General features: G+C 36.9%; 1 protein-coding gene across 1 annotated transcript in view; it reads right to left on the reverse strand.

Annotated features, from left to right (window-relative positions):
- The window catches only part of LOC144255719 (GTP cyclohydrolase 1-like), a 62,052-nt gene extending 47,379 nt beyond the window's left edge, over window positions 1–14,673 (reverse strand). The window contains 1 exon segment of the mRNA XM_077800540.1: window positions 14,105–14,673. Within this exon segment, the coding sequence (XP_077656666.1) occupies window positions 14,105–14,673 (569 nt within the window).
- Window positions 14,674–17,638: the final 2,965 nt, after the last annotated feature.

The following is a 17,638-nucleotide window of genomic DNA, read 5'->3' on the forward strand; positions in this document are numbered from 1 at the left end:
TAGGTGGGTAAAGTGTATACTTAATAGATGAATTAAGAATGAAATTAAATTGCAAAACCATCCCTCATGATATGTATCTATCTTGACGAAGACTTTGGATGTTTACCTTATGTTATAAGATGTTTTATTTTGAAAGAATTGGTGATGAAGGAAACCACAAAAGAAAATATTGATATAAAAACTTCATGATATTTCATATCTTGTGTCAAATAGCACAAAGTGTGTGGATATGATATGAAACTTCTCCAGAATTTAGAAACTTTATTTTGTGTGCTAGTTTTTTTACAAAGAAACACATTTTATAGTAAGATAAATTGTGTGATAATATCTGTTGGAAAGAGAGCCACCAACTTAGCCACCAAAAAGACATTATGATAACATAATCTACTGAGTGCTTTAAGGTAATATTCATCACTGACAATATTATGCCATAACCATTAGGTTTTTCCATGTTTTAAATAGCTTTACAATATTTATATCAATACCAGAGATATATAGCATTGTAAGAAAGCAGTTGCTTATTTTAGTCGAGTTTAAAACCATATTTCATAAGAGTTTTAACATGATCATTGAGAAAACGAGGGACAAGGAAGGTGTGGTGGTAAAGAAATTGCAGTCCCTTAAGATATGTCAAGTATTTCAAATTGACACAATATAGCAGAGGCTGAGGACATGTAAGGAATTTGCAAGACCACCTCTGTTTTACACTCCAGGATGTAGAAGACAAGTTCCCTTCCAAACTGTCTTGGGGCCACTCCACTAGTACAGGAGCCCAGGGAGTGAGTTTTCCCTGCTCATCAAGGAAGACATTAAGAAATCACCACAGCTTTAATTTCAGGGACCCAAGTGTAGCGCAAGCTGTCAATAGATTTTGGCATTATTTACATTTGCTGGGTCTACAGGAATGCAGGGTTCTCAAGTTAAAGGCTCATGCTGTCTTTCACTACCATCTCAAAAAAAGGCCTCATATGCCAATCAAACTGTAGCAGGGTCTGAGGCCCTGCAGGCTTCCCCTGTCCAGGTGATAGGTGAAGCTCTGAAGGTGAAGCCAACTTCAAATGGAATTCCCAGAAATTAGTAGTTACCAAAAGCATGAACTGTTGGATGAGAAAAGCTGCTGGCTACAGAGGTAGTCAAAGGAAAAGAGAGCATTTGCCTGTGCTCTGCAAATGGCAAAGCCAAAGAGCAGGAATACCTAAGCACTTTGGAAATATCTTCTTGTTGTCAAGAGTCTTAGATGCTACATGAGGAATTACAGGTGGAGTTGAGGGACATATTTGTTGAACTGGGTTTTGCATTTCCTCAGCCCTAATCCATTCTTTATATGCCCCTATTACTGCCTTTTGCTTATGGAAGATTTACTGTCTGCTAGTGAATACTGGATGTATGTATCTTCTTTTGATGTTTTATAGGAGTTCACAGCCAATAGTTTACCTACAGTTTCAGGAAAGATTTTGGACTTCCACTTTGGGGCACTGCTGGAATTATTAAGACTATGAAACACTTGGAGATGGAGTAAGTTAATTTTGCATTGTGAAATGGACATGGGGTTTGAGGGGCCAGCAGTAAATTTTACGGATGTGATGTGAGGTGTCTCCCAGTAGTTATTCTGTTGAAGCAGAAGTTTTTGTCATTTTGTCTCTGTGTCTTCTTTTCTGTACCATTGGTCTACATGTCTCCTTTGGTGCCAAGCCCATGCCATTTCTGTTACTATAGCGCTGTAGTATAGTTTAAGGTCTGGTATTGCAATGTCTCCTGCTTCACTCTTCTTGCTAAGAATTGCTTTGGCAATTCTGGGTTTTTTTATATTTTCCAAATAAATTTTATTATTGCTTTTTCTAGTTCTATGAAGAATGTCATTGGGATTTTAATTGGAATAGGATTAAATGTGTATAATGCTTCTTGTAGTATGGCCATTTTGACAATATTAGCGGAATCATCCTGTGACCCATAGCTGGGTCATCCCATTCCTTTATATTTATGCAAAAGAATGTACACTACAGTGATATAGCCATATCAAAGTTTATGGAAGCAAATTTTACTATATCCAGTTATGAAACTAGCCCAGATGATGGTAAACAGATGACTGAATAAGGAAAATGTGATATATGTACACAGTAAAGTTTTATTCATTTAAAAGAAATAATTAAATTTTGACATTTTCTGGTTAATGGGTGGAGGAAAAAAACATTATACTAAGTGAAATAAGACAGACTCAGAAAGTCAAGGGTCAAATGATTTCTCTCATATGCAGAATCTAGAGGAAAGTAAGGGGGGAATTTGGGTTGGATATTATAAAGACATAGGGAAGACATGTGGAATAGAAGAAGGAGATCCAGAGAAAGGCAGAAGGGATAGGAAAGGGTCATGAGTGTGTTTAAATGTACTACAGTGGATTTCACCTCTATGTGCATCTATAAAACTCCAATTAAAAATAAATAAACAGAGGCTGGGGTTGGGGCTCCATGGTAGAGTGTTCATCTAGCACATGTGGGAACCTGGGTTTCATCCTCAGCACCACATAAAAATAAATAAATGCAATAAAGGTATTGTGTACAACTACAGTGAGAACAGATTTGAAAAACAAATAAATGATCAGATGAGGTTAAGGTAGACTAGTTGAATAGAACAGGGGAATCAGAGTAATGAGGAGGGGAGAAAGGGGATCCAGGGACTGTAATCAAGTAAATTAAGTTCTCTGTGTGTATAATTATATTAAAGTGAATCTTTATGTACAATTTAAAATCACCAAAATGCAAAATAAGTAAAAAGAGTTCCATAAATAAATTCAAAGATAAGCATTTTCTACCATTGGAAATGTAGCACATCAGGTAAATGCTGGGGACCAGGGGAGAGATGACCTCTGAAAGCTGCAGAAGAGACCTCTGAAAGGAGGGTCTGCTAGTGAACTTGGTATTGGGGGTTGTGAGTGGATCTTGCAGTGCGAGGATGTGGACTTCTGGTAGGAAACTATGCCTGGCCAACCAAGCATCCCTGAAGCCTTCAAAGCAGCTGGTTCTAAATATGACCTGTGATAAAACAGAAGGACCCAGTGACTGGTATTAATCACTGCTTATCACACTCAGAGGAAACTGTAAAAAAAAAAGAATGTTTAATATGACAAATTCTCAGAAATTAATGAGGAACAACTACAGAGGATTTATATGCATTGAACTACAGAGGAGGTTGAGATAGAGAAGAAATTTTTATTTTGATAAATTTGTCACCAGTGGCTTTTCTGTTCATTTTAATGTACTACCAAAAAACTCAATTAAGAAAAAACATCATATTTACAAGAGCATCAAACTATGTGTATACTTCAAAAGAATTTGAATAATTAAAATAAGATGTACTCTGTTTGTATAAATCTGTCAAAATACACTCTACTGTCATTGATAATTTAAAAAGGACACATTTTTTGAAAATATAAACAACTTAAGACTAAATTTAACCTAAGAAGTGAACAATCTGTGCCCTTAAAATTACAAAATATTGATGAGTGAAATTAAGACAGAAAAAATAAATGGACTCAGCCCTCTGGACCTGAGTGCACAGCTGAGGGCAAAGGGCCACCCAGCTGGAGTTGCAGCTCCCTTAGTCTGTTTGGGGACACTAAGCCAGGCAGAGAAAAGATGTGGAAAGAGCAAAAGAGACAGTGGAGGAGATCAGAGCCCAGAAGACATGATACATAGTAACTTGAATTTTCCTACCTTCATACCAACTGTAAGGGGAGCCTCTGAACCAATGTGAGGAGAAAGGAATGTCCTCTCAAGTGTGTGATTGAAAGTGTGGGTTGTTTTAAAATGGATAAATCAAATTTTAAAAGAGAATAAATGATATTGACTGGCCTTAAACTTCAGGTCAGTTGTTGGAACTCTTGTAGCTACAGTTGAGAAAAATCAGTGTACTCACGTACTGCTGACAAGAACAACAGTTATTCCAACATCATATGCACAAATTTGTCCATCAAATATTGGCATAAGGGCATCCCAAGATCAACTCACCTAGATGCTGCCTGAACTGTGGTGTACCTTCCATGTATTGTGTGAAAATGTCTGACATTTTATATGTGGTCATAGTCTGTTGGTTGATCAATCTTTCACATTTCTGAAGTTGGGAAAAATATTTCGTATGGACTTTGTCCTGAAGAACAAACTCCTTTTTAAAAAATTAAGAATAGACTAACTTTAAATGAGAGGCATTAGAAGCAACTGGAAAATACCCCTTTTACTAAGACTATCAATAAAAATAGAACCATACAAGGCAAAACATATGAAATTCATGAAGAACTACTAAGGCAGAAGGTGTTGCACTAAATGCCTGCATCAAAGAAGCAGAAAGACTAAGTGCAGACCCTACCATGACAACAGAAAACAGACACCCACACGTGTAAAAAGCAGTTGGAAAAGAAATGATTAACATTAAATCAGAAATAAGCAATTAACACTAAATATCAACAGAAAATATCAAGAAAACAAAAAGTTGTTTGTAAAAACAAAAACAAAATTAGCAAATCTTTAGCTATGCTAACAATAAAAAAGACCCCAATAAATAAAATATCAAAGAATAAAAAGAAGACCTCTTCACTAATGTTACAGAAATGATAAGACCTATTAGCAGCTCATATAAACAAACCCATACCAACATATTGGAAAATCTATGCAAAAGGAATAATTTGGGGACAGATGTAACACATCAGAACTGAATTATGAGAAAATAAAAGACCCAGACATCAATATAACAAATAAATTTGAATCAGTAATAAAAGATTCCCAGTAAAGAAACCTCCAGCAGATCATGCCTTCACTACTGTTTTAAAAAACCTTCAAAAAGAAGAGACACCACGTCTCCTGAAACGACTCTAGGGAACTGAAATGAACATCAACTCCTCGAGTCACATTCCACAAAACCATCATTTCCCTAATATATGATCCAGAAAACTACACAAAAACCACCAAAAAAGAAAAGTATAGACCCATATCCTTGAACAAGATATATACAAGCACTCTCAGCAACACCTAGAAAACCAAATCCAATGGCACATGAAAACAATAGCACTCCATATATATGGAATCTAACCCAGGAACCAACAAAACCCAATAGACAATGATTGACAAATCACACATTATTTAATAGAACAAAAGACTAAGATGGCTATAGGTAGATATATGGACTTTAAAAAATGCTGATATAAATGTAGAATGGAAACTTACTCATCCACTAAAAGAATAAAATAGTAATAAATGCTATAATGTGAACCAATTGTGAAAATATCAGGTTGAGTGAAGATCACACACTGAATGACCTACTTATACAACATCTCCAGGACATAAATTCAAACATGGAGATTGTACTTAGTGCCTTCAAGTGAAAGTAAGTAAAGATAAGTTGGGACAATAGATAGATGTTTCATTAAGATTGAAACAAATACTTGGGAATAAGATGTAGTTGAATGTTGTACAATTGCATATTTTTGTACACAACATTGAATTGATAATTACAAATTGTTACAAAGGCTAAATTCATGACATGTGCCTTTCATCTCCATGACAGTAAATTTTGTAGCTAAACTACAGATAGTGTTAGATTTTTCCCACTTACAGGTTGGGGAGTGAGTGAGAGTTGCCTACCACCCTTGATGTTAACTGATCCCCATAAGCACCCCTAACTCACACTGAGGTCAAGGAGGGCAGAGATGAAAACACACAGGGAAACATCAGTCTCTCCTCAGTGTTACTCATTCCTCAATAATGACTTAGAGGATGTCCAGCAGAGGAGTTTCTAAGTGTCATTCACTGTCCATGCTGGTACATGGCCAGGTCCTCTCTCCTGGGCTCAGGAGGGCTGCTGCCTGGTGGTGTGCTCAGGCTTCCAGCTGTCTCTGCAGGCTGAGCTCTGGGCTCCCTGGGGCCCTGTTCCCACTGGCCAGGCACCAGGTTCACATAAAGCAGGGGTGACAGAGCTCCCCACATTCTACATACCATGTGTTGACTGCCCAGATGCACCCTGACTGCAGACAGAGTAGATGGGAGAAGCCACGGAGAGACTCAGTTCTGCTCCCTTGTGGAGAACAGGATACATTCAGGAATAAATTCTTGGCATTATAGTCCAAAGGCATCTGAGCCTCATCTTTATGCTGCTCAGCAATCTGCAATCTCATCCAGATTATCATCTAGTCCAGAAAGTTAATTCTGCAGAGAATAACTGACACACAGAAGTTTTGTAACACTGCAGGTTTTTCGATGATTTCTATTCTTCACTGATAGTGTACCTGGAGTGTGGTGGAGATTTGCACAGTGTTTGCAAGTCCTGTATGTGATAGTTCTTCATGCTGCCTCTTGTGGGCTTAAAATCCTTCTTTTCAATTCACTTTTACTTACCACACACACAATTGCACAAACTTATCTGCACAGATTTGAGAGTTGACAGAGAAATATATTCAGATTAAGGCAACAGGGACCAAGTACCAAATACATTGTAGGTGACAGGGAGGTAGATGAATGAATTCATTTATACAAATTGCATACTTAAATATTTTTAGTAGCTGTGGGAAATAAAACCATCTAATATTGTATACAATTTTCATTGAAACATTTTAAATTTATGAACCTTACCTTTTTGTCCTGATCACAAATATGTTCTCCTTTTCAATAATTTTCACATTTTATATTAATTGTATATCAGATGTGATGGGGATGTGTGTTCATTGGTAGAAATATAAAAAAGACAGTTGTGCAGTCTTTGCAAGTACATTAAGAAGGTCAGGATGTAATAAAGTACTCCTCAGCATTCCTCTGTGGCTGATCAACAGCACTAAGCCATAATTAATAATATAGAAAGATATAATTTAGAAAATAATGAATTCCTGTATCTTAGACTCAAGAAATCTTTGCATATTTACATGCAATCTGTGTGCCATACCTTTCCTCTCGTTAAGCACTATCAAGAGAATTACCAAAAGGGAAAGCTCCAAGCTGTCCCCACATTAGGAGGAAAGCACCTGGAGCAGTCCCTCTTATACTTCTGGTATTAAACCTATGCTAACTTCTCCTCCTACTTCTGTTTCTGATGTTCATGCTACCTGACTTTTGCTTTATTTATGTACCCATATTTTGGATTTTATTAGGAAATTTTTAATAATCATTTCACCCCTTAAAGGAAGATGTAGTTCTTAACACTCTAAAATTATTGAGGTCAAGCTACACAAAGTAAAGCTTATTTTTATGTCAAAGAATCTAGGTTCTAAAGTATTCATATTTTGTAGTCCTACAGGAATACTTTGAGTGATTATAAATGTTAGGTGGTGATGCATATGTTTATTGTATCACATCCATAATCTTAACTTTTCTATGAGACTGATCCATGAAAACAGTAAGTTTAATTCAAAGAAGTTTTCAAGATGTAATTAAATCACATAAGCAAAAAAGGACATCAATTAAGATGATATAATTCAATCTACTTCATGGAGAATGAACTAATTTCTTTTTGAGAAACAAAAACAATACATGTATTAGTAGAAAAGAATCTAGAAAGAAAAAAAATGTCTGCAGTTCTACAACAGCTTCTAGATCCCAAACACATATTCAATTGTCCATGTCATTTTTGCCACAAATGTCTAGAGGTTTTCACCAAGGACTGCTGGAGAGCCCAGAAGTCAGTATAGAAGATTTTTAATATGGATTTATCTCATCACCCAACATCTTATGAACTTGTCATATGTATTTGCTTTCTTATACTATGGATAATTATATTATTTCTCTCATCTAAATCAAATTATTTAAAAATACCAATACTTCTCTTCTTTCCAAAATCTCAGTATCTGAAACACCTGTAGTCATATTTGTATCATTGGTAAATACCTGTTGACAAATTTCTGCTTTAAAGAGACCTTACCTTGCAAGTGCACAAGCCCCTGGGCTTGCATGACCTCACACCAGCCTGTACTGTGAGTGCTACAGCCATGTAGAAGGGACAGAGCCTGTTTGGGAGCTCTTCATCTGTAAATCAGTAGAATACAGAAAGCTAGTGTTGGTGAATAATCATTCAACAAAGCCACCAGGCATTAGTTCATTAACCACTGTGCAGGAAGTCCTGCACTTGCTACTAAAAGGAGAAAAAGTTGAATGATACAATGTCCAAAATCAAGGAATTTGTACCAATGACTTGATGATTGATTACATAGTGATTTATTAAAAGATGGTATAACATACTGATTTCTAACAGTACACAAAAGTGGAAAAAATTTGAAAGTCTACAGAGCCCCCGAGAAAATTTTTTTTTTATCTGAGCGTCCTTGTGTCCCAATACACAATAATGGAGTAAATTAGTTTTTAGAAAATTTTTGGTTGAACTTTTTGGGTCTTCTAAGTATAGAATCATCGTTGGCAAATAGTGCTATTTTGAGTTCTTCTTTTCCTATCTGTATGACTTCATTTCTTTTGTCTGTCTAATTGCCCTGGCTAGATTTTCAAGAACTATGTTGGATATAAGTGGTGAAAGAGGGCTCCCTGTCTTGTTCCAGTTTTTAGAAAAAAAATGCTTTCAATTTTTCTCCGTTTAGAATGATGTTTGCCTGGGGCTTAACATGATAGATTTTACAATGCTGATATCCTGTTATCCCTAGTTTTTCTAGTGTTTTGAACCTGAAGGGGTGCTTTATATTGTCAAATTCTTCCTCTGCATTATTGATTTGATCATAATTTTTATCTTTGAGTCTATTCATTTGATGATTCCATTTATTGATTTCCATATGTTGAACCAACTCTGCATCCTTGGGATGAACCCTACTTGATCATGGTGTACTATCTTTTAAATATGATTTTGTATTCAATTTCCCAGAATTTTATTGAGAATTTTTGCATATATATTCATTAGTGATATTTACCTGAAGTTTTCTTTCTTTGATATATCTTTGTCTAGTTTTGGAATCAGGGTGATATTAGCCTCATTGAATCAGTTTGAAAGTGTTCCCTTTTTTATTTTATTAAATACTCTGAGAAGTATTGGTGTTAGTTCTTCTTTAAAGGTCTTGTACAACTCAGCTGTGTGTCCATCTGGTCCTGGGCTTTTCTTGGTTGGTAGGCTTCTGATGGCGTCCTCTATTACCTTGCTTGAAATTGTTCTGTTTAAATTGTGTATATCATCCTGATTTAGTTTGGACACATCATATGCCTCTAGAAATTTGTCAATGCCTTCAATATTTTCTATTTTATTGGAGTGCAAATTTTCAAAATAATGTCTAATTATCTCCTATATTTCTGTAGTGTCTGTCATGATATTTTCTTTTTCATCATGTATGTTACTGATTTGAGTTTTCTCTCTCCTCTTTGTTAGCATGGCTAAGGGTCTGTCAATTTTATTATTTTTTTCAAAGAACCAACTTTTTGTTTTATCAATTTTTTTCAATTGTTTCTTTTGTTTCAATTTCATTGATTTCAGGTCTGATTTTAATTATTTCCTGCCTTCTAATACTTTGTGGGGTTGATTTATTCTTCTTTTTCTAGGTCATTGAAATGTAATGTTAGGTCATTTATTTGTTGACTTTTTTTTTATTTGAAGGAATAAATTTTTGCAATGAGTTTTCCTCTTAGAACTGCCTTCATAGTGTCCCAGAGATTTCTATATATTGTATCAGTGTTTTCATTTACCTCTAAGAATTTTTTAATCTGCGCTTTTCTAGCCCACGACCCAAGCTGACTTCATGAAAGAAGGTTTGAAAAGTCTTGAGAAAATGATAGGGAGTTTTAAATTAAAGAGACAAGACTCTAATTACCTTTAAAACCAGCTCCAGGATGGCTCCTCCCAGATCCAGCCTCAATCCACCGAATGTGGTAGTGAGCTTTACTGAAGAGGCTAACAAGAGAGAAAGAGAACATGCCAAGGAGTGGACTTTATTGGGGAAAAAAATTCTGGGGAAAATCCCATCCAATGAATATTAAGGGGGGCAGCATCCCAAGGTCAAGGGCAATGATTGGGTTTTGGGGGCAGTGGCCAGACACGACTCTGCACAGACAAGCCCTTGGACTTGGAGAAGGATGGGGAAAGCTAAGACACAGCTGTGCCTAAATGCCTTTCACCAAGCCAAGGAGGTAACTCAAATAATGTTCAATGATGGCCTCCTATTGCAACCGATTGTTCATTTGATAGCATATTATTTAGTCTCCAGGTGTTGAAGTAGCTTTTATTTTATATTTTATATTTTGTCATTGATTTCTAATTTTATTCCATTGTGAGCTGATAGAATTCAGAGTAGTGTATCCACTTTATTGTATATACTAACAGTTGCTCTGTGGCATAATATATAGTCTATTTTAGAGAAGGATCTATGTGCTTCTGAGAACAAAGTGTATTCACTCCTTGATGAATAATACATTCTATATATGTTAATTAAGTCTAAGTTATTTATTATATTATTCAATTCTATAGTTTCTTTGTTCAGTTTTTGTTTGAAAGATCTATCCAGTGGTGAAAGAGATGTGTTGGAGTCACCCAGTATTATTGTGGGTGATCAACTTCTTATGATTGCCCTTTCAATAGTCATATAATCTAATACCTCTATATTATCACATCCTACTTCATAAAATCTCAAATAATTATTATTATTTTAACTCTTAAACTTGAGAAGAGTTTGATTGATAAACATAGATGCTCCATTTTGGGGGGTATATATATTTATAATTGTTATGTCTTTTTGATGTATGTTTCCCTGAAGCAGTAAGAAATGTCCATCTTTATTCCTTTTGATTAACTTTGGCTTGAAGTCTATTTTGTTTGATACAAACATGGAAATCGCTGCTTGTTTACACAGATGATGTGAATAATATATTTTATCCCAACCTTTCATCTTCAGTCTGTGTATGTCTTTTCCTGTGAGATGAGTCTCTGGAAAGAAGCATATTATTGGGTCTTCTTTAAAAATCCAATCTACCAGTCTATGACTTTTGACTGGTGAACTTAGGCCATTGACATTCAGAGTTATTATTGAGACATGGTTTGTATTTCTGGTCATTTTTGTTTATTTTGGTATTTAACTTGACTTGGATTCTCCTTTGTTTGGTGTTTCCTTTATTATAGTTCTTCCATTTGCAGATTTTATTGTTGCTTTTTACTTCCTCCTTGTAGAATATTTTGCCAAGAATTTTCTATTGTGGAGGCTTTCTTGCTGTAAATGCTTTAACTTTTGTTTATCAAGGAAGGTTTTTATTTTGTCATCAAATATAAAGCTTAATTTTGCTGGCTATGAGATTCTTGGTTGGCATACATTATATTTTAGAACTTGGTATATGTTGTTCCAGGATCTCTGCCCACCCCAGTGCCCTGTGACCAGCAACCTGGAGAGAGGCACCCCATGCTAGGTTCTTTATTTACCAAAGCATGGCTCCACAACCCAACATTAGGTTACACATAGACTTGAGGCCACCATCACCATGAAACTGAGATATCACGATTTCTATCAAGGAACAACAATAAGGACCTGGTAAGACATCACCAAGGTTCCTGTGGTCTTGGCTGCACTAGAGGTATCTCTACCAGGGGTGCTAACAGTTATCCTGTTGCTGACGTGAAAGGGAGTCTTGCATGGGGTTGCCTCTCTCTTGTTTCTCCTACTAAAAGCCAATTCCTTATGATTGCCCTTTCACTAGCCATATAATCTAATATCTCTATGTTATCACATCCTACCTCATAATCATCTCAGCCAAACCTCACCCTCTCTTCTACCATTAGAAACTATAAACCATTCCACAAACCTATTGACTATATGGTATAAGATAACCAAACTCATCATTTATGGTTATAGTGACAAAACTATTAATATAAAAATAGAAGCTTAATGATCTAGGGCTGCACATTGGGTACATTGAGCACTGTAATATTGATCTCCCCCTTAAAGGTGAGGTATTGGTAACCTATAGAGATATTATAAGACAATAGGGCAGAAGCTGTAATACATCGCATCTATGGTGCAAGAGAGGAAGTCACATAGACATCATGAAAAAACAAGGGAGGAAAGTGCCCCAAACAAACCAAGATACTACAACAATAGAATCCATAGATAGCACCATAGATGATGTATCAGAGAAGGAATTTGGAATATACATAACTAAAATGACCTGGGAATTAAAGAACAATGTAAGTGAGCAGATATAGGCAAAAACCAATTACTCCAGCAAAGACCAATTACTCCAGATAAGAGCACAAATACATGCAACCATCAATCACACCAACAAAGAGATAAGAGAGCAAATACAGGTAGCAAGAGATTACTTCAAGAAAGAGATAGAGATTCTGAAAAACAAACAAACAAACAAAAAGAAACCCTTGAAATTAAAGAAACAATAAGCCAACTAAAAAAACTCAATAGTCAGCATCAACAACAGACTAGATCACTTGGAAGACAGAACCTCAGACAATAAAGAAAAAATATACAATCTTGAAAAGTTGGCCTCACAGTGGAGATAGTAAAAAACCATGAATAGAATATCCAAGAATTATGAGAAACCATCAAAAGACCAAATTTAAGATTTATTGAGATAGAGGAAGCTTCACAGATTCAAATCAAAGGAATGCACAATCTCTTCAATGAAATAATATCAGAAAATTTCCCAAGCATAAAAATGAATTGGAAAATCAAATACAATAGACCAAATATACAAAATTACAACATATCTACACTAAGACACATTACAATGAAAATGCCCAGCCTACAGAATAAAGATAGAATTTTAAAGGCCACAAGAAAAAAAAATGAAATTACATATAAGGAAGACCAATTCAGATCTCAGCAGATTTTTCAACCCAGATCCTCAAAGCCAGGAGATCCTGGAACAACTTATTACCAGTTTTGAACTTGATTTAGTTTCTCCTTTGATTGGCTTTTTGTTTAGTGTATTTTTGCCCTATGCTGGTTTTCACTTTTTTTTTTTTTAATTTCAACCTCATGGTATATGTTGCTGAGAATGTACTGTACTGCAGGCTTTCTAGTTGTGTATTATTTTATTTTTTGTTTATAATGGAAGGTTTTTATTTTATCTTCAAATATGAAACTTAATGTTTTTGGATATAAGATTCTTGTTTGGCACCCATTTTCTTTTGGAGTTGGTATATGTTGTTCCAGGAACTCCTAGCATTGAGGCTGTGGGTTGATAAATCAAATGAGATCCAAAATAGTTTCCCCCATAGGAAATTTCATAATTTTCTCTTGCAGCCTTTAAAATTTCATCCTAATTCTCTGTTAGGTATTTGTGCATTCATATGGGTGTTATAATTTTGTTCATTTGGGGATCCTGAAAGACTCTTGTATTTTACTTTCCATTTCATTTCTCAGTTTGCAGAAATTTTCTGGTATTATTTCACTGAAAATATCATGTGTTCCTTTGATTTGTATATCTATGCCTTCTTCTACACTGATAAATCTTACATTTTGTTTTTTTTTTCATATTGTCCCATAATTCTTGGAATTTCTGTTTATGGTTTCTTACCACCATCTCTTTGTGGTCAATTTTATTTTCAAGATTATAGAATTTCAGTTTGATTTCATTTCATAATCTCTCTTTATTGAAGTGATATTTTACCTCCTGAAATTTGTCTCTGATTTCACTCTTTCCATCATACTTCCTCTGACATCAGCTTAACTGAGCACATTCTGAACTTCTTCTCTGATATTTCTTCCACTGTGTTGTCAATGGATTCTGTTTTTCTAGCATCTTTCTTTCTCTGGGGAACTTTGTTCCCTTGTTTTTTCATGTTGTTCATGTGGCTTCTCATACTGTGGATCTGAGGCAGCACAGTTTCTACCCTATAGACTTATATTATCCCCTAAATTTTTCGGTATCTCATCTTTAAGAAGGAGATCGATATCATCAGCACCCAATGCAAATGCTATCTAGCCTTAAACCTAAGAGCTCTTACTAAATGGCCACACTTTTGTCACAATAAACAGAAATGGTGTGATAAATTGTAGTTTACAATATAAATAGTATGTTTGCAAAACAGTTTACACCTCATTAGCAGAGAGATTCTGTTTAGGAGACTGTGTGCATGTCATTAATAAACTTCCCTTTTGATTCAAATCCTCCACTATTTGCTTTTCCTTGGGTTCACCCACTTTCCCAGCTGTCTCAGCCAAGCATCATATACCTCTTTGTTCCTCAGGGTGTAGATGAGAGGGTTCAACAGGGGTATGACCACAGTGTAGAAGAAGGTGAAAAACTTGTCATTCTTTGAAGCAAAGTTGCTCTTAGGGTCAGTGTACACCATGGCCACTGTCCCATAAAACATGAAGACCATGAGGAAGTGGAAGCAGCAGGTGGAAAGGGCTTTCATCCTCCCCTCTTCTGACTTCATGTTCCTCACAGCCTGAGCTATGCAGCCATAGGAAGCCAGGATCAGCCCAACAGGGATCATGGTGAAGATGACAGCCGATATGGTCATCTGCCACTCATCGGTGGTGTTGTCTCCACAGGCCAGGTGCATGAGGACAGGCATCTCCCACAGAAAGCGATACAGGAAGTGATGGGGGCAGAAAAGCAGCTGGAAGGTGATGGAAGATTGGAACAGAGACACTATCATACCAGACAGCCAGGCTAAGAAAACCAGCTTCCAACAGAGCGGACGGTGCATGAAGACAGTGTAGCGCAGGGGCTGGCAGACAGCAATGTGGTGGTAAAAGGCCATCTCCACCAGTGGCACGCCTTCTGGGGCTCCAACACAGAGGAACACACTCAGCTAGGTGACACATCCTGTATAGGTGATGCTCTTTTCCAGCCCCCACAGGTGGGACAACATCTGGGGCACAGAGGCTGTGGTTAAGCAGAGATCCAAGAAGGAAAGATTGCCAAGAAATAAGTACATGGGGGTGTGGAGATGGGGGTCCATGCAGGATAGCAGTACAATGCTGGAGTTCCCGAGGATAGTCATGGTGAACAAGAGGATTACAACCCAGAAGAGCGTCCTTTCCAGCTGTGGCCACCCAGAGATCCCAAGCTGGACGAAGGCAACAGGGTAGCTATGGTTGGTCCTCCCTGTGGTTTTTGTCATCAGGGTTCGAACATAATGGTAAGCAAGATTTTTTGTAAAAAATTTGTAGAAAGACTCTACTGCCATTTATTTGGAGAGGACAATGGGATGCAATGACTTTCTTATAAATGTCTGTTTAAACCAAGGTGGTTTTGCAGCACCTCTTGTAACTCTTCTATAAAATCTGCATCCCTTGCATTTCCAGTTGAAAACCTTACATGGTCACCTTAGAATACTTACATGCTCTTTCCAGATTATACACTCAGCCATGTTTATACATGGAATTAAAAGTGGAAAAGTTTAACTTTCATTTATCTATGTTTTCATCCCAAAGAATCAGATATTATTTAGCATTATATGGTGATATTAATAGAAATGCATGGGCTATAGATTATCCAAGAACCAATAGTCCTGTGCCCCCAGTATAATCTTTAGTACCGTTCTCTGAGTGATTGAAGCAGTACCTGGGCATAGAAGAGATATCAATATTTAAGGAGTGTAAAGTGGGTTGGGCACCACTTATTTGGCCTTAAGTAACGTAAATTAAAGAACCAAGCATAGCATCCCCATCACTGTTCTTACCTGATGAATGGCTACAACAACCATTGCTGCAGAGAATTCTGTTCCAGAAGACAGGAGGCGACAGGGTACTTCCAGAAACAAGTGCTGACATTCCCAGAACTGGTGAAACTGAAATCACTAAAATCACTATAACTGCTGCTTGATTCTACCCTATATATGTCCATCATCATAATTCTCAAAAACCAACTAGGAATAAAGTATAAATATCAAGATATTACCATCCCTGAAAATAGAGATGGACCAAGGGCAGGGACACATGCCTGTAATCCCAGAGCTCAGGGGGCTGAGGCAGAATGATGGTGAGTTCAAATCCAGCCTCAGCAAATTTTTTAGTGTTAAGCAACCCAATGAGTCCCTGTATCCAAACAAAAAATAAAAAAGGGCTGGGAATGTGGTTCAGTGGTTAAGTGCACCTGGGTCCAATGCCCAGTACCGAGAGAGAGAGAGAGAGAGAGAGAGAGAGAGAGAAATATGAATGGGGAGAGGGGGATAGAAAGAGAGGGGGGATCAAGTGAGACATTTATGGAATTGGTATTATTTGAACATTTTCTACTTGGCAAGGTGGAAAAGGTGTGGCAGAGGCATTGGTTAAATACACTGACTGGGACACAGAACTAAGCCCCAGAATACTGATTTTTTTGTCTTCCCAGAAATGTAGAAATCTTCCAAAGAAATCAGGAACATGAGAGGCACAGGACACAAAACTTGTGTTATGTGAAAGGGACTTGGCATTGTTCATTTGGAAATTAGCCTTTGCATGTTGCCAAATAGTGTAAAATTTTATGAAATATTCTAGAAACCTATCACTGTTCTTCAGTAATTGATTCTCATGAGCCTGGTGCTTTGCTCTGATGGGTGGACATACTGTAAACAAGAGATGAAATTCTTGCTTTGGTGCATCTCAGAAGTCCATGGAGAAAGTATATTGATGAACAAATAAATCATAATGGTCTAATTTTTTCAATCAATGTGTTCTACAAAAGTAAACAAGGCTGGCTGTCATAACTGCAGATGTCGGTGAAGGGGGTGAGAAGCGGAGATGGCCAAGTGCTGCTGCAGGGAGGACTGGAAGCCAAGCACTGAGCAGGGCGCAGCCTGAGAGCCCACCAGGGAGGGCAAGGGGGCAGGATCAGAGGCCCCAGGCCTGCAGATGAACTCGCCCCTTGCTGGGGCGCCCACCAAGTCCCAGGACTGACCAGCACCAAGTTGCATTAGGAGTTCCCAGCCTCCTTCTGGTTCCCCATCCCCGGAGTCTCACGTGACCACTTACTTAGGCTGACTCTGGCACTGGATTCTTGCACTGGACTCTCGCATTGGAGAAGAACTTGCAGGTTATCTTCTGGGATTTGTCTTTTCAAATGATACCTACAGGTTCTGGTTCTTCATACAAAGGAAAAAAAAATTCAGGTCAATGATATTATGTGTTTACTTTAAAAAAATTGTATTGAATTATATTCTTAAAACATTATATGCTTTCTGTATAAATGAATTTTGTGAATACTACAAATAAAGACACATTAAAAAGAAGCAATAAAATCAACTCTAATCCCACTCTAATATCAATAAAATATTTACTATGGAGGCTTGATTTCTTATTTTCATAATACATTTTATTAGATGTGATGTGTAAATACACAGCACTGTTTTTCATAAAGCATGCCAGATATGGATTAGATTCCCGAGTTCAAGAGCGTTACAGTTGTGCATGCAGCCTCACGTCTTTACACTCCTAAGTATTGATCCTTGAGTGTGATTCAGAGATTCATACTACTTGATCTTAGTGCCAGACTTTGTGTAATGATTTTAATCCTATTTTGGATGTATTTTCTATTCAGATTTTTCTTATCTAAACACTGAGAAAAATATCTGTGTAAATAATTCCTCCATTCTTGCCATGAGTGCATTTTTTATGAGAGCAACCCATCTCTTTCCAAACTCTATATTGACAGAGCTTCCAAGCAGAGATGGGGGATGCTCTCCCCCACCAGCACCTGAAGGGCTGATTTTTACTTAACTCATACACCACCAATAAATAACCTTT

Source organism: Urocitellus parryii, chromosome 1 (assembly GCF_045843805.1).
Source record: "Urocitellus parryii isolate mUroPar1 chromosome 1, mUroPar1.hap1, whole genome shotgun sequence".
Lineage (NCBI taxonomy): Eukaryota > Metazoa > Chordata > Mammalia > Rodentia > Sciuridae > Urocitellus > Urocitellus parryii.